The 18,990-nt window shown below is 35.9% G+C and overlaps 1 protein-coding gene across 2 annotated transcripts in view; it reads right to left on the bottom strand.

Annotated features, from left to right (window-relative positions):
- Window positions 1-18,990, bottom strand: part of LOC103521527 (protein pangolin, isoforms A/H/I/S-like) — a 98,107-nt gene that overhangs the window by 15,577 nt on the left and 63,540 nt on the right. For both annotated transcript variants that reach the window (XM_026832231.1, XM_026832228.1), the window contains exon 3: window positions 4,641-4,746. In XM_026832231.1, coding sequence (XP_026688032.1) covers window positions 4,641-4,746 — 106 coding nt within the window. The remainder of the gene's footprint in view (window positions 1-4,640; window positions 4,747-18,990) is intronic.

Here is an 18,990-nt window from a genome sequence, read left to right as displayed (position 1 = left end):
AACAAGCAGGCAAACAGTTTGTACCACATACAATTGTATAGGTGTATGTACAAATAAAATTGATTTGATTTGATGTGGTAATCATTTAAACACGCAACTCTTAATTGAGGTAGTTCACGCGTCAGTGAAAAACTTTGTGTGTGAAGCCACGCATTGTCCTCTTAATAGCAAGTGTGCGGGGAGAAGCGCGGACGTCAAGAATTTGATGCAATGCCCCGTAAGCGGCAAGTGCTAAAGAAATAATCATATGTAGATTTATTCACACTTTAAATCCGTTTTCAGTCCAAACTCGATTTTCCAAGGTCCTTCCTAAATAAATCGGTTCAATTAGATTAGGCATGCATGTTTTAGAGAACATGATGATGTGTGTTATTCAGTCCAAAACTTCTCCCCTACTTTATATTATAGACAAAAACTTAACACGACCAGATTTTGAAAAGAAACTAGCGCTTGGATTTTGAAACTATTTGATTGTTAGAGGAAAAAATGGACACTGGTAACAACGACTGTGGATTTTTTTACTAACACAATGGAGCGAAATACTCATAGATTGATAGGTGAAAATATTGACTAATTAGTTAATATCGATTTTCCAAGGTCCTTCCTAAATAAATCGGTTCAATTAGATTAGACATGCATGTTTTAGAGAACATGATGATGTGTGTTATTCAGACCAAAACTTCTCCCCTACTTTATATTATAGTTACTACTTACTACTCTCTCAGCACAAGAAACAACTTGACAAACTCGAGAGAAAAATGGAGAAAGAAGAGAGGGAAAGAGACAAGCCATAGACATGAGGAGAGAGAGCTAATACTGATGATATGCAATGTAGAGACGTAATTTGCCAAAGTGCATCCAGCTATACTTAACAAGCCTGCTTCTCTTTCTCTCTCTCTCCCTTACCTTTGTAGGAAAGAAATGAGAAATAAAAGCATCAGATGCTGTCTCTTACTCCTCTCTCTCTCACTCTCTCTCTCTCTCTCTCTCTCACTCTCTCTCTCACTCTCTCTCTCACTCTCTCTCTCTCACTCTCTCTCACTCTCTCTCTCTCACTCTCTCTCTCTCACTCTCTCTCTCACTCTCTCTCTCACTCTCTCTCACTCTCTCTCACTCTCTCTCTCACTCTCTCTCACACACTCTCTCCCTCTCCTTCATCTCATCCCATGTGTGCAGAATTAAAAAAAAAAAACTCTCTCTCTCTCTCTCTCTCTCTCTCTCTCTCTCTCTCTCTCTCTCTCTCTCTCTCTCTCTCTCTCTCTCCTTCATCTCATCCCATGTGTGCAGAATTTGAGATGTACTACCTAGGATGTCTAGAGTATATGGAGTGTTGACTATACAAACATGTTTATCATTATACCGCGCCGTGTTACCATGTAAGTAGAGATGATAATGATTTCTGCAGCAGCAAGCTCTTCTAGTGTTTTACTTCCAAGTTTAGATCCTTGAGATATGCCGCAGCTAATAAGTAAATCAATTGAACAGAACTAAACGTTCACAGTGTACAATTAACGACAACATGTCAACTCACTTACACGTTTCTCATTTGAAACAAAACATGAATAAAAGAGTACCTGAAGAGGATGGAAACAGTACTATGAGAATTAGTCGTGAGGAGAAAGGGGGAGAGAGAGAGAGAGAGGCAATACTACAAATAAGCATGAGAGAAACAAGGACGAGATGCAGTAGCAAATAAAGTAACTTAAGAGAGAAGGAGAGAAAGGTGCAGAATTAAAAAAAAAATCGTAACCTCCCTCTCTCACTTTCTGTCATTGTCACTCCCACGATAGAGAATACAATGAAGAAAGAGAGGGAGGGGGAGGGAAACATGAATAAAAGAGTACCTGAAGAGGATGGAAACAGTACTATGAGAATTAGTCGTGAGGAGAAAGGGGGAGAGAGAGAGAGAGAGGCAATACTACAAATAAGCATGAGAGAAACAAGGACGAGATGCAGTAGCAAATAAAGTAACTTAGGAGAGGAGAGAAAGAAATGACTTTTTGCAGAATTGTCATCAAAAAATTTACTCCGCCCAGAATAGATCTTTCCACAAGAAAATATTGAATCATTGTAGAACAGACATGGGATGTTAATAACAAAACTCATCTCCTAGTAGTGATAGGCAGGTAATGCCCGTCACTATAGTGTGCATAAAATTCCATACCTCGGCTGGGATTGAACCCACGCCCTCCTGTTTACCAGGCGAGCGCCTTGACCACTACACCACCGAGGCAGGCCACCACCACCTCCAACACTGATTCCCATCTTCCTCTATCTCAGTTTACAGTAAACAATGACTCAGATAAGACAAAGATAGAGATAGTATGACTATTATAATAAATCAGAAAAGTTTATTGAGTTACATGATGGGTCAAAGCAGACTGGAGAGGCAAAGTAGTAATCAATTGACTAAACCTGTCAACTCTAATGTGATCTGAGCGTGTTATATTGGACATTAAGCCCACTATGAAAAAGCTCCGCATCCGTTCTCAAAGTAAATATTTCTAGAGTGTTTAGTAACGAAAGTGTAGGTACCTGTAAAATGTGACAAGAAACTAGTACCTATGTAACTTGTTTTCTTAAATCCAAAGATAACTTGGAACTATTGTTCCTACTTCTTCCTAGGTACGTAGATCATTTATGAAATTAGCTTTGGTTTGAGAAAAGCTCCGCATCCGTTCTCAAAGTAAATATTTCTAGAGTGTTTAGTAACGAAAGTGTAGGTACCTGTAAAATGTGACAAGAAACTATAACTTGTTTTCTTAAATCCAAAGATAACTTGGAACTATTGTTCCTACTTCTTCCTACGTAGATCATTTATGAAATCAGCTTTGGTTTGATAAGAGAAGCTTGGAATGACGACGATCATGTTACTCAATTTCCTAATCCCCTATTTTATCCTTTGCAGAGTTTATACGCTTTTCCCGGAATGAAATTCCATGACTTTTTCAGAAAATTTCCATGACTTTCTCCAGAAAAATAGGGGGCGGAGGTACCTAAAAATCAGTAAGATTACCCCTTAATTTAAATAAAATATGCGATATGTAGAACGTCAAGGAATATGAGGGGGGAATGCGCCGCAGGCCGTTTTTCGGAAAAACTTGATGATTAATTTGAACATTTTTAATTTTTGACCGGCTGACAATTTTCCAGGTTTTCTTTTAATTTTCACCATTTTCCATGACTTTTGGCCGATTTTCAGATTCCATGACTTTTCCAGGTTTTCCAGTTCGCGTATAAAAACCGAAAATTTCCATGACTTTCTCCAGAAAAATAGGGGGCGGAGGTACCTAAAAATCAGTAAGATTACCCCTTAATTTAAATAAAATATGCAATATGTAGAACGTCATGTCAAGGAATATGAGGGCGAATGCGCCGCAGGCTGTTTTTCGGAAAAACTTGATGATTAATTTGAACATTTTTAATTTTTGACCGGCTGACAATTTTCCAGGTTTTCTTTAAATTTTCACCATTTTCCATGACTTTTGGCCGATTTTCAGATTCCATGACTTTCCAGGTTTTCCAGTTCGCGTATAAAAACTGCTTTGCCATTTGAAATGCGTTTGTCTGTTTCATTGCTTTAGAAACAGCCTGTGCCGCACCCTGTATTGTATCGCCTACTTGCTCCTCATATAAGAAACTTTATAGACCCAATGTAACATAGTTAGGCGAAACAAATTATGTACATACAGATTTTTGATTATTATTCCTGCTCAGAGGAGTCAGAAACTTTATAGACCCAATGTAACATAGTTAGGCGAAACAAATTATGTACATACAGATTTTTGATTGTTATTCCTGCTCAGAGGAGTCGGTCCTATACGAGTGTAGGTAATTTGCTTGTCTTTTAAGAATACCTAGGGTTCAGCAAACTGTAATGTGAGCAATACTTGAATATTCTGTGGTCATTTGGTACTAGAGATCCAAGTACCAAGCTACATCGGAGTACCATGAGTAGATACTAATGTTGTATTAGAAACACTAGACATACTGATTTTGGTAGAAAATACACCAACACTACTCCAATAATTGCTCTAAGACGGACATTGAAATAGTTCATCGATACCCCTATAATATTTGGGATGGAACACATTTGGTACTAGAGATCCAAGTACCAAGCTACATCGGAGTACCATGAGTAGATACTAATGTTGTATTAGAAACACTAGACATACTGAATTTGGTAGAAAATACACCAACACTACTCCATTCTGTGGTAAGTTGGAGTAGAACATCATACTCTTTTGACATGGACAATCGAAATCTATTAGCATCGAGCTTAGCAGTATGGCCCCACAATCCCCTAGAACCTAGATATCACTCTCAAACCTAATATTAATACATACCTACATACAGAATTTACTACGGCATTTTATCCCATTTAAAAGTAATTCTGTGGTAAGTTGGAGTAGAACATCATACTCTTTTGACATGGACAATCGAAATCTATTAGCATCGAGCTTAGCAGTATGGCCCCATAATGCCCTAGATATCACTCTCAAACCTAATATTAATACATACCTACATACAGAATTTACTACGGCATTTTATCCAATTTAAAAGTAACTCAAGGTACTTGTATGTTGTTATCAATCCTTATTATTTATGGGTATATTTTTAGAACATATAAAGAGACTTACCATTGAGACAGGCAAAGGACCGGTCGTCCCGTTAGGATAAGGATAGGGTGATACAAGATAGCCCATATTAAAACTAGAGGTGTGAGGTGTGGGTTCAAGTTTGCCTGAAACAGATAAAACAGGGAAATTAGAAACAGATTCCACATAACACTCATTTGGTTAACATAAAACGTATAAAAAGAAGTTGCAAGACTAAGGTCCAGTAAAACAAAGATTGTCTGATGCCAAATCAGAGAAAACGTGAGCATTTGGAGATCCAAGTTGTCCTGAAAGAACATTAATTTAATTTTCGGGGGTGATACAAGATAGCCCATATTAAAACTAGAGGTGTGAGGTGTGGGTTCAAGTTTGCCTGAAACAGATAAAACAGGGAAATTAGAAGCAGATTCCACATAACACTCATTTGGTTAACAAAGATTGTCTGATGCCAAATCAGAGAAAACGTGAGCATTTGAAGATCCAAGTTGTCCTGAAAGAACATTAATTTAATTTTCGGATCCTGATTGTTTTCTTACGAATCTGCTCGACACCCATGTTTAGGTGCCGTAAAAAATAATAATTATTTCTTAAAATATAAAATCACGACAAGGTCTTTAAAGTTTAAATAAAGAAGAGGTGGAATACAAAATTAATAAATCACTTGAAATCCCGGTGCAATATTCAAATGTTCGGAACACTTTGCTACTGAAGTTTGAGATATTGATGTATTGCTGTTGCTAGTAGATATTGTGACCTAAATGTTATAAGAAAATATCCAGGGATTCTATATGCAATTTAGATTAAATGTAATTGAAACTTCGCTGGCTTCTGTACCAGATAAAATAATTAGGGTTGCCAACCGTACGTTATTTCCCGGAACAATCCGTATTTTTGTCAAAAATTAAATGTTCCGCCGGAACACACCTTTGTTCGGTTTTTTTCCAAATCTATGGAAAATACGGGAACTGACTAATAAACAGAAAAAAAATAAAATCACGACAAGGTCTTTAAAGTTTAAATAAAGAAGAGGTGGAATACAAAATTAATAAATCACTTGAAATCCCGGTGCAATATTCGAATGTTCGGACCACTTTGCTACTGAAGTTTGAGATACATATTGATGTATTGCTGTTGCTAGTAGATATTGTGACCTACATGTTATAAGAAAATATCCAGGGATTCTATACGCAATTTAGATTAAATGTAATTGAAACTTCGCTGGCTTCTGTACCAGATAAAAGAATTTTGACTTGATAAGAAACAAAATTTCAATCATCTTCACATTAGCACTCGGCTACCTAAATCTTCTTTCCCCCAATGCTTCCTTACAATGTTCAGACATCATCAATAAACTTTGAGTTCCACAAGGGAAAGTAAAGACCATAACATAAAGCTTATACCATGCTGATCCTTGCTCTACCTTTCGTACTTTTCCCATCTTCCTCTATCTCAGTTTACAGTAAACAATGACTCAGATAAGACAAAGATAGAGATAGTATGACTATTATAATAAATCAGAAGAGTTTATTGAGTTACATGATGGGTCAAAGCAGACTGGAGAGGCAAAGTGGTAATCAATTGACTAAACCTGTCAACTCTAATGTGATCTGAGCGTGTTGTACCTACTCTATCGCTGAGGGGAATAAAGCCTTCTTATTTATAGCACAGTCTGTTCTGCATATGCTCAATAGCCACTAATATGCATAACGATGTCATCATGGGAGTTGTGTTATCCGATATATGTACTAAGGTTAAGTCCAAAAAGATTCTCTAAAATTTGATTTAAGGTACCTAGATGAGATCAGATCACATACTTTTTAAAAAGAGGTGTTAATATGTTAAATGAAACCTATGAAAGGGTAAGGTAAGGTACTGGACTTTAAACCAAAATTTTCCACAGTCGCAGTCGGATCAATAGGTGTCATATAAACTGAAGAAAGGTAAATTATGTTTTCATCCTTGGTTGACTTTCAACCAAGACACAAATGCCCCTTCTGGATCTTACCATTGAGTGAAGTTTAGTTTCTGCATGTTGAGTATTTGCTGCCATTCATTCATTATGCCAAGTTTAAATTATTATTAGTGTCTACAGGTGACAAGTGTATGAGATGTGCTACCTAGGATGTCTAGAGTATATGGAGTGTTGACTATACAAACATGTTTATCATTATACCGCGCCGTGTTACCATGTAGAGATGATAATGATTTCAGCAGCAGCAAGCTCTTCTAGTGTTTTACTTCCAAGTTTAGATCCTTGAGATATGCCGCAGCTAATAAGTAAATCAATTGAACAGAACTAAACGTTCATAGTGTACAATATTAACGACAACATGTCAACTCACTTACACGTTTCTCATTTGAAACACGCAGCAGCAAGCTCTTCTAGTGTTTTACTTCCAAGTTTAGATCCTTGAGATATGCCGCAGCTAATAAGTAAATCAATTGAACAGAACTTAACGTTCATAGTGTACAATTAACGACAACATGTCAACTCACTTACACGTTTCTCATTTGAAACACACAGATGTATTTTATGTTCTTACATGGTTGCCGCTATCCGCGCAATAAATACCTCTATCTCCCAGTTGTGATAATACGATCCTTGCTTGTAAATACTAGACTAATTCTTACATGAAACTATTGCCGCTATCCGCGCAATAAATACCTCTATCTCCCAGTTGTGATAATACGATCCTTGCTTGTAAATAGTTTTGGGGGGGAAGTACTATATAACGTATCTAACTCATTTTTTTTGAAAATTGGACTCCCATCTTTTTTTCCGAGGGGTCTTCAAATAGTAAACAACAAACAGTTATGTTATAATAAGCACTTGGAGACGAGAGAGAAGCACTTGGAATAAACGTTTCATGAGTTAATCTATGAGCAATAAAGATAACACAGACACATTACACCAAGCCATAATAATCATATAAATATAATTAATAAGGTGATAATGGCCACTGTTATAGAAGAGACAAGACATTGGTTAATTATTATTGAATATTTGATATTAATAATTAGCTCGAGAACACACACGATGTGAAGAACAATAAAGTATATGTAATTTATTACGACAAGGTGGAATTCACAAAACGAGATGAATTTTACAATTAGACAAGGTCTGATGAACATGAACACTGGTAAATAGTAAAACACTCACTGTTCGGCTGTTAATTGTTCGACTGGGCTTCTATGTAATTGTCTACCAATATACTTATTTATATATTTATGTATAGGTATGTGTGTGCGGGCGGGCCTAACGTGCTTTCTATTGAAATAAAAACTTCTGTGCCAAGCATATTGAAAACCCTTTAGAAATTTTGAACAGTTCATTTTAACAATAATAAAATTACGGAATTCACTTCCCTAATCGGATGAGGTTTGGTGGATGTGATATTAACACCTGTAGTATCTAATAAAATTAATAATATTATTTGTACTTTTACTTCGTATACAAACATACGTTGAAATCTGAAATATTACCAACCTTTAAATATTTCTCGATACCTACATTTTTACAGTAGAGTGTAGATTCTCTTACAAAGATAGCCTCAATCTACATAGTATGAAAACCCTTTAGAAATTTTGAACAGTTCATTTTAACAATAATAAAATTACGGAATTCACTTCCCTAATCGGATGAGGTTTGGTGGAAGTGATATTAACACCTGTAGTATCTTAATAAAATTAATAATATTATTTGTACTTTTACTTCGTATACAAACATATGTTGAAATTTGAAATATGACCAACCTTTAAATATTTCTCGATACCTACATTTTTACAGTAGAGTGTAGATTCTCTTCCAGGCTATCAACTACAATCTACATAGTATGTAGACTGTAGAGGCATTTTACAGGTTTCAAAATAAACACATGATAATGTTTTTATTATCCCATCACCCCGATTCCCCTGAAGTATGTAGACTGTAGAGGCATTTTACAGGTTTCAAAATAAACACATGATAATGTTTTTATTATCCCATCACCCCGATTCCCCTGATGTTTGAAAGAAGAAAAGGTCAATTTTTTGGTGTGACATTTTTATTAGAAAACTTCTTCTTTTGAAAAGTTTCGTCTTTTGTGTTGGATACATTGTTACACAATAGTTTTGTTATATGACTGGAGGAGTTCTCGGTATAATTCGGAGAATCTGAAAGTCATCTTGACAATGCCAAGTGTTTACCTACAACATATTGGACATGGTTTTCGCGGAGTTCTCGGTATAATTCGGAGAATCTGAAAGTCATCTTGACAATGCCAAGTGTTTACCTACAACATATTGGACATGGTTTTCGCTCTCTTTTTTCGGGTTCGATTTGTTCTGTTTTGAATACAGCGTGTTGGAAAAAGATTCCCGGGAGCAATAAAGTCATTTAGAAAATAGTTTATGATCACTTGTTCACGTATAGACACTGATTTATGAGAGATTAGGTTTAGGTTGTTGGGGTGAACGAAAAATTTGGTCATTTTTATGTTTTCAATGTTTCCGGTTTACGATTCAGAATTTCAAACTTGTGTAATTTGTAGGTAGCTCAGGACGAAGAACTACCCATACGTGATGTGAAAAAGACGTCGAATGTTTCATTTCATCTCATTCCTCTGCTAACATCCTATAAGTTCCTTTATTTCCAAATCCTTCATTCCGAATAGCAAAAGTCAAAACTCCCAAGAGGTTTTAGAACAATCTCTTCTCTGTTCTATTTGTTCAATTCGCTATTGTTGTGTATTTACGTATTGTCGTTTAGGTTGTTGGGGTGAACGAAAAATTTGGTCATTTTTATGTTTTCAATGTTTCCGGTTTACGATTCAGAATTTCAAACTTGTGTATTTTGTAGGTAGCTCAGGACGAAGAACTACCCATACGTGATCTGAAAAAGACGTCAAATGTTTCATTTCATCTCATTCCTCCGCTAACATCCTATAAGTTCCTTTATTTCCAAATCCTTCATTCCGAATGGCAAAAATCAAAAGTCAGAACTCCCAAGAGGTTTTAGAACAATCTCTTCTCTGTTCTATTTGTTCAATTCGCTATTGTTGTGTATTTACGTATTGTTCGCTCTAATTTTCGGAGCCGAGGAATATGAAGAGACAAAGTCTTGGGGATTAAAAGAAGCGGGGTCCAGGGATGTCAAACCTTTACAATAGATTGATGTGCATGCAAATGAATAGGCTGACAACATGGTGTGCTCCAGTTCTCTCTTTGACATTTTAATTTCCAACAATAGGGATTCTCCAATAAAGTAAAAAGTGTTTCCTTAACAAACTCATGGTCGTCTACAAACATATACCTATACACATCAGCAAAATCTAGCCATCAATTCGTCACACGGTTAGCACCTGCTAAAAGCTCAATGATAGTACAAAACTTCAGAGACCAAGTTCCAGTTCCAAGTGCTGAATTTATTATGACAAGACAAGAGATAACTTCCCAAAGGATTAGAACCATTCAAGAAGCCACTGAATTCTATAGAACCTCGTTAGATCTGTTTGGATAAGAAAACCATCGTATTTGCATAATAGATTATTGATTGAATAGAAATCTCCATTTCATATAGATCTTGAATCTTGTTTGTTTGAACCAGCAAAGCTAACTTAGCTACTGGTCTGCTGGCATCCTCCAAAATCGATCTGTTCAACAAAGAGAAGTTGTAGCAAAGCGTTCTATGCCTCTACCTTACCATTACCATGACTATAGCTTCGGCAACAGAGAGCACCTGTGATTTTTATTCTATCCTCTTTAATAGTATGAGGCTTCGTACTTTATGTGAAAAGTCATAAAAAAATTGAGACAGCATTTATTATGATTGTTTCACGAATTCGTTTCAAAGAGAAAGAAAAAAGTCGTTTTTTATTGCCTTTGAAATGTTTTGCTCTTTGTAGTCTTTAGAGTTATAATAAATTAAAAAATTGAGACAGCATTTATTATGATTGTTTCACGAATTCGTTTCAAAGAGAAAGAAAAAAAGTCGTTTTTTATTGCCTTTGAAATAAATGTTTTGCTCTTTGTAGTCTTTAGAGTTATAATAAATAAAGCAGCTCCCCTTCCATTCAGTCAAATAACCAATTCATCAGCCAAGATACAAACAATACAGTATAGTCAATATACCCAATGCAATGGTAAACCACGGGATTAAACATTTACTCCAATTCTGGTCCGAGTCCTCTAACTTCAGAGGACTAGACACTAGACCATTATTCATCTTGAATATAAAATTTGATGACGAATTTTGTTAATAGACGGTATTAACGTCATTTGATAAAGATTCAGAGAATACGAGTAGATACCTTTACCTATGTAATGTATGTAATGTATTTATCCTTACCTATGTAATGTAATGTATTTACCTAGGTAATGTTGTAATGTATTTATCCTTCCCTACGATTACTACTAGGTTAAACCTTAAACCAGTTTTTTTGCTCAGTGTAGTTACCTAGGTATTCCTCAGAAGGTCTCCTTATTACCTTATTAGGACTTTACTATCGTCAGTACATGTGTTTGTTTTAATGTGAACCTTGACGGAAAGTTCTGATTTTTAATCCGGCTTGGTCACAATCTCTATCTCATAATCAACAAATGGGGACTTCTATCTTACCGACCTCACCTACTAGCCTACTACTACCCTTGTGCAACAAATGAAAAAGGTGTTACTTTAGAGTCATTTAATCCGGCTTGGTCACAATTTCCATCTCATTTAATCCGGCTTGGTCACAATTTCTATCTCATTTAATCCGGCTTGGTCACAATCTCTATCTCATTTAATCCGGCTTGGTCACAATTTCTATCTCATTTAATCCGGCTTGGTCACAATCTCTATCTCATAATCAGCAAATGGGGACTTCTGAGGAGCAGCAAAAATCTATCTTACCGACCTCACCTACTAGCTTACTACCCTTGTGCAACAAATGAAAAAGGTGTTACTTTAGAGTTCATTTTACTCTTGAGGCCGCCTCTACCTTACCATTACCATGACTATAGCTTCGGCAACAGAGAGCACCTGTGATTTTTATTCTATCCTCTTTAATAGTCACAATCTCTATCTCATAATCAGCAAATGGGGACTTCTGAGGAGCAGCAAAAATCTATCTTACCGACCTCACCTACTAGCTTACTACCCTTGTGCAACAAATGAAAAAGGTGTTAATTTAGAGTTCATCTTACTGTTGAGGCGGAATATCATGTAGGTATTCTAAACTTGATAAACTAACGAAACTTTCAACAAACCCGGTACAACAATACGTTCCTATCTAAAGTTATGTTTTAGAAGAAGCCAATGTTTAACTACTTCTAAGAGTTGCTATGGAGTAATGAGTTCTAATGAAATATATAAACATGTCCTAATAGCTAGATAATGGTCATGCCCGTAGCACTTCTTCTAGGGCTTCTCTCAAGATTCATTTGGTACTAGAGATCCAAGTACCAAGCTAATACATCGGAGTACCATGAGTAGATACTAATGTTGTATTAGAATCACTAGACATACTGATTTTGGTAGAAAATACACCAACACTACTCCAATTACTCTAAGACGGACATTGAAATAGTTCATCGATACCCCTATAATATTTGGGATGGAACGTGTTGAGGCGGAATATCATGTAGGTATTCTAAACTTGATAAACTAACGAAACTTTCAACAAACCCGGTACAACAATACGTTCCTATCTAAAGTTATGTTTTAGAAGAAGCCAATGTTTAACTACTTCTAAGAGTTGCTATGGAGTAATGAGTTCTAATGAAATATATAAACATGTCCTAATAGCTAGATAATGGTCATGCCCGTAGCACTTCTTCTAGGGCTTCTCTCAAGATTCATTTGGTACTAGAGATCCAAGTACCAAGCTACATCGGAGTACCATGAGTAGATACTAATGTTGTATTAGAAACACTAGACATACTGAATTTGGTAGAAAATACACCAACACTACTCCAATTGCTCTAAGACGGACATTGAAATAGTTCATCGATACCCCTATAATATTTGGGATGGAACACCCCCACGCTGTAATGGATGTTGTATATCGGTGACGTCATTGCGTACAAAGACACGCACAACTAATTACGAAATCTACCGGATGCAATAAATTAGAAAATGAAAACAATTAACTCAAGGTATATTTTAGAGTCAAATCCGGAAACAGTTCCCTGTGGGTTCTACACGAGACAATCCAAACTTCATGAAAACATTCATTGAGAATATCTACTCCTTGTTCAACACTGAATAACTTTCATCTCTTGGATTCCTCATCAGACACATCTATCCCTTGTTTCTACACTGAATTATTTGAACCATTGGATTTCCCACGACCCAAAATTTCTCAAAACACGTGTGGATAATTTTCGCGGCTTGAAATGCCCTGCCCAAATGTATCACAGGTTTGGTGGAACTTGAACTTTTTATAACTCCAGGGTTCAGGGTACTTTTTATAATTTCAGGGTTCCTGAGCAGGGCTATAAGAATACTATGAAATCAAGAGGCAAACTGGGGCTGTTTTGCTTTTACAGTAATAGTTTATTCTCATGGGGTAAAAAATGATGAAGAATCAAGAAAATTAATTTATAATAATTTATTATGATCGGTATGATCACCTTAAATCAAAGGCGGATTCTTAATATTACTTTTGTATATTGATGTAATATACCGAGAATTTTAGATGTTTTGCTTTTACAGTAATAGTTTATTCTCATGGGGTAAAAAATTATGAAGAATCAAGAAAATTAATTTATAATAATTTATTATGATCAGTATGATCACCTTAAATCATATAAACAAAAAGGCGGATTCTTAATATTACTTTTGTATATTGATGTAATATACCGAGAATTTTAGATTTATTTGATGTTTTTAGTTTGTACCTACAGATGTTACGTACATTAGTTTACTATTATTTTCTATTTCTTGCCAGTAGAAAAGTATTGATGAGTTAAGGCATTTTTTTCTTCTTTTGAAAGATTGATTGTTCCTGGTAAGCGCTTTCTTATCTGTACTGTCGAATTTTGTTGTAAAAATTGTGCCTTATCAATGCTGGCCTTTTAATAATATTGTAATCATAAACGCATTTTGTAATTAGTTTTTACAATCATTAAACTTCTTAGTTTTTTAGCATTTAAAAGATGATCTATTATTTTCTATTTCTTGCCAGTAGAAAAGTATTGATGAGTTAAGGCATTTTTTTCTTCTTTTGAAAGATTGATTGTTCCTGGTAACCGCTTTCTTATCTGTACTGTCGAATTTTGTTGTAAAAATTGTGCCTTATCAATGCTGGCCTTTTAATAATTAAATATTTTATGTAATTATTAATAATTAGTTTTTACAATCATTAAACTTCTTAGTTTTTTAGCATTTAAAAGATGATTTTTTTCTTTTTTAATTCACTCGTTTCTGTAAAACCTTATGTAGGGATTACCTAATTTGGAACCGTCTGTAGGCAGTGCACAGTACCTATGTACTTACTTATCCTAAATATATACAGCCCCTTGTGTAACTGACTGACTGGTAATTTGGAACCGTCTGTAGGCAGTGCACAGTACCTATGTACTTACTTATCCTAAATATATACAGCCCCTTGTGTAACTGACTGACTGACTGACTGAGTGACTGACTGATTCACTCACTCACTCATACTAATTCTAACCCACTTCTAGATGAGCTAGGAAGATGCGGTTTTCACCATTGGATTCCTTATTTTCTGTACATGGGAAAAATCGTAAAGTCCCGAAATTCCAAACCGTTCCCGAGATATTGACGTTTTTTAAGTCCCCCCCATAAGAAATACACTTTCACTCATATTTTTCTCAGTTTGAGGCCAGCAAAACTTTTCCTACGTTTAAAATAATTTTCTCTCGCTTTTGGTTTTCAGTTTTCGTTTCTTCCAGATAAAACTCAGGGACGATATAAGGGCTCAGGGGCGAAGCCCCGGGAGCGCGAAGCCCGACCTCTTGCCCACCCCGGGAGCGCGCAGCGCGACCGTATACTCAACCCCGCGTAGCGAACACGCGAAGCCCTCAGGGGTGGAGGGGGGCGAAGCCCCCTCCCGAGCAAGAAGTGCATAGTAATACAATCTGTCCTCACAAGAGCTTTACTATGTTAATGACTTTAGGAGATAACTTCAAAGTCTACCAGAGTAGTCCCCCTATCCAATAGAGTGTCAATCGTGTTTATCAACCGCAACCCCAGAGATTGGAAAAAATAAATTTCTGTACAGTTTGCAGAAAACAAGTTTGACTTGCATCATCTAAATCCAGCTTTAGATCAACTCAGACTCTCCACTGTCATTGCGGCTCTTCATGAATAGGATTCTCATCCTCTTGTTTCTCACTCAAAATATATCTCAGATCAGTGTTGAAATATTTCTGTGGTGCCCTCTGTAAGGGATGTGCCAGCAGTATACTCATGGTATTATAAATGGCAATAATTTGGTTATTCAAAACTTCCAGAAGGTATGAGTTTCCAGAGGTATTCAGTCCATTCAAATTCTGGAAGATGAGTTCAACTTTGTTCTCATCGCTAGGAATATCATGAATGTACAACACATCAAATATGACACCCTATTATAAATGGCAATAATTTGGTTATTCAAAACTTCCAGAAGGTATGAGTTTCCAGAGGTATTCAGTCCATTCAAATTCTGGAAGATAAGTTCAACTTTGTTCTCATCGCTAGGAATATCATGAATGTACAACACATCAAATATGACACCTTAACAGTAATCGAGTTGCTTGTAGAAATCCAGGATCCTACATTATGAATAACACACAACACTTGTGTAGAAGTTGACATTGAAACAAATTACTATCAAGTCTTGGAAAGTGTTAAGTGTGGACGCCACAGATCGATTAATCAAAATAAAAACTAACTATCTTGCAATATAAGAGGAATAGATGCCAACTTTATCAATCATAGCCACCATTAGTTTTATGTTAAGAATAAGGTTGACTTCGCTAAGCAGAAACTTGAGGGTGTGATGTACCATAGAGTATAGGATAGGGTGCTAAGTATTCCTTGCCTTTAAGTTACCAACGAAGATTCTTTTCATGACTATGTCACCACGCAAACATTATCAATGTTTTATGGTCTTATCGTCCCGAAATCGAAGAGAGAAGGAAGACAGGATAGGAGAAAGCCAGCCGTTCCGAGAACGAACAGTATCCCAGCAGGGATAAAATCCGCCCCGGGCGGGAATCGAACCCGCGGCCTAGCGCTTACAAGGCAGACGCACTACCAACTAAGCTAACTAGGCTGGCGATATTTATGCTTTAGTAATGGGTATAAAATCTTGCAAAAATAGAGATATTTTATATGAAGCAGATATAAAAAAAAATCTAGTGAAGTCAAAACAATGGGTTATAAATTAGTCAGTTTTATTGTGGGACTTTAAGATTTAAATGCTCAAGTTTGGCGTCCCCACTAGTGTAATAGGATAGATTCCAACTTCTTGTATTTCCTATGCCATAGGACCTATGGAGAAGAATTTTGGACAAGTTCGCATTAGATTACATTCACATTGATTTATTGATCAACGTGGCAAAATTTTAGAATATTTTCAACAATATAAACCAAGTTAAAACAAATATGTTAATTTTGAACACAGCAAAACATGATATTCTCAGCGTATATTTTGACTTGATAAGAAACAAAATTTCAATCATCTTCACATTAGCACTCGGCTACCTAAATCTTCTTTCCCCCAATGCTTCCTTAATTTTGGACAAGTTCGCAGGAGATTACATTCACATTGATTTATTGATCAACGTGGCAAAATTTTAGAATATTTTCAACAATATAAACATATAAACCAAGTTAAAACAAATATGTTAATTTTGAACACAGCAAAACATGATATTCTCAGCGTATAGTGTATCATGTACCAGTTTTAATGTTTCAAATTCCACATTGATTAAGTTGGGGCAACATTTTTTCTTCGTTTTGGTGATCAATTTATTTTGAGTTTGAATGTTTGCTAATAGTGAGACAATCCGAGAGAATATTTTCAACAATATAAACCAAGTTAAAACAAATATGTTAATTTTGAACACAGCAAAACATGATATTCTCAGCGTATAGTGTATACATGTACCAGTTTCAATGTTTCAAATTCCACATTGATTAAGTTGGGGCAACATTTTTTTCTTCGTTTTGGTGATCAATTTATTTTGAGTTTGAATGTTTGCTAATAGTGAGACAATCCGAGCCAACAAATATTTTAAATAATAAAAACATTAACACTATGGTTTTATCCGTTGTCAACCTTGTTTCCTATATTGACAATTCATCAAGGTCGGATGACGAATTTTGTTAATAGACGGTATTAACGTCATTTGATAAAGATTCAGAGAATACGAGTAGATACCTTTACCTATGTAATGTATTTGTCCTTACCTATGTAATGTAATGTATTTACCTATGTAATGTATGTAATGTATTTATCCTTACCTACGATTACTACTAGGTTAAACCTTAAACCCAGGCACCGAGTTACATCATGTAATATTGTGTCGGTGTCAGATCAAACTATGCAAAGGTGAGAGCCCATGAGCAAACTAGTGCAAAATCAAGTAAACAAACCTAGAACCAACAAGTATTCAGCATAATATCCATGTTGTAATGTAATATTGTGTCGGTGTCAGATCAAACTATGCAAAGGTGAGAGCCCATGAGCAAACTAGTGCAAAATCAAGTAAACAAACCTATTCAGCATAATATCCATGTTATACGAGGATATTATTATTTCAGAGTGTTATGTACGGCGAACTGAATAACATAAAGAAAGAACAGAGAGTAACTTATGAGTGCAAATGGAACCAAGAAGTTACTTATGAGTAATTACTAACGACCTTGACTGAGGTTAAGTGAGTGTGTGAATTGAGTTTATGGGGTTTTTTCAGCATTACTGATGCTAGTTCATCAAGGTCGTTTATTTGTGATCTCAAAGATAAGGAAGATAACCCGGGATCTCAGCATCCCATCAAAATCTGCCACTGAATTCAAAAAGAAAAGTTTCAAACTGAATATCATCAAAGTATAAAAGTCATTTGTAAACCTTTGCATTCATAATATGAACTTCAATGTAACTTTGTGTGTTACTCAAGTTATATCATGAACTTTTACATTGTACATAGAACTCCTACAGGGCCACCTTCCCAGTGAGAGAGTTATTTGTTATGAGTGTGTTCCTGGGATCTTTATTTAATGTTTTAATTGATTTATTTAATTTAAATGTGTGGACACAACTATGTGTTTCAGCTTTAACATGAGAGGAATGCCTCGTTTCTGTATAAAGTTCAATATTATTATTTAGAATGGGAACGTCCATGCACCACAACAACCCACACTGTACACTGTATATGTATAAAATGTTTACGGCTGTACAATGTACATAACTGTGTACATATATAGTATATACTCCTAGTTACTTAACTTTGATAATTACATCAACACCTTCCCAGTAAACTTTTCTTTTCTAATGAGTCACAAAACTTTCGTCACACCTCCATACCGTAATACCGTTGCGCCTCACTCACAAACATTTCATTTCATCGTTCCAGATATTGAATTCTAACTCTTTCTTCATAAAATATGGCGCATACCCAGGATTTTAGTGAGAGTGTGTCAAGTAGCCATTAAATACATACTCGTACACATACCCCAATACTCACCCATTTCCTCCGTCAATAGACGACGTTTACCTGAAAGAAAACTTGCTGAGTAAAGTTATGTTGGTCACAATTCACAAGCTCGGAGATGTGAGACTGGTTTCTATATTTTGAATATTTTGGTAGGTAGGTACCTACATAGGTATTATTATCCATCGGCATCGGTTTGAAGTGTGGTAAACGCAGCTATACGCAAACAAGTTGTAACAAGAAATTCACTGATTCTTGGAAAGAGAAGAAAGCAAAGCGTGAGAGGAGGAGAGGGGGGAAGGGGTTTAGTTTAGTAGTTTAGTTTTCGCTTGAGTTGAGTGGTTGAGTCTTGACCGCTCAAGGGTTCGGGATTTTACGATTGCGTAATAATAAGTACATGGTATGAAGTGGATTTCCAGAAGTTGGCAGATGACATTCAGAATTAAAGAAAAATGAACCCAGGATTTTAGTGAGAGTGTGTCAAGTAGCCATTAAATACATACTCGTACACATACCCCAATACTCACCCATTTCCTCCGTCAATGGACGACGTTTATCTGAAAGAAAACTTGCCGAGTAAAGTTATGTTGGTCACAATTCACAAGCTCGGAGATGTGAGACTGGTTTCTATCTCCCACCCAGTGTTTACAAAGTTAAGGTACACCTTGCAAGTCAGACTCAGAAAGAATCTTTACTTTCCATTACCCTATAACTATACAGAAATGAGGTCCCAAACCCTCACTTGAAG

This window comes from Diaphorina citri, unplaced genomic scaffold (genome assembly GCF_000475195.1).
Source record: "Diaphorina citri unplaced genomic scaffold, Diaci psyllid genome assembly version 1.1 scaffold75, whole genome shotgun sequence".
Taxonomy (NCBI): Eukaryota; Metazoa; Arthropoda; class Insecta; order Hemiptera; family Psyllidae; genus Diaphorina; species Diaphorina citri.
The sequence above is the reverse complement of the archived record's forward strand: the minus strand, read 5'-3'. Positions and strand labels throughout refer to the sequence as shown.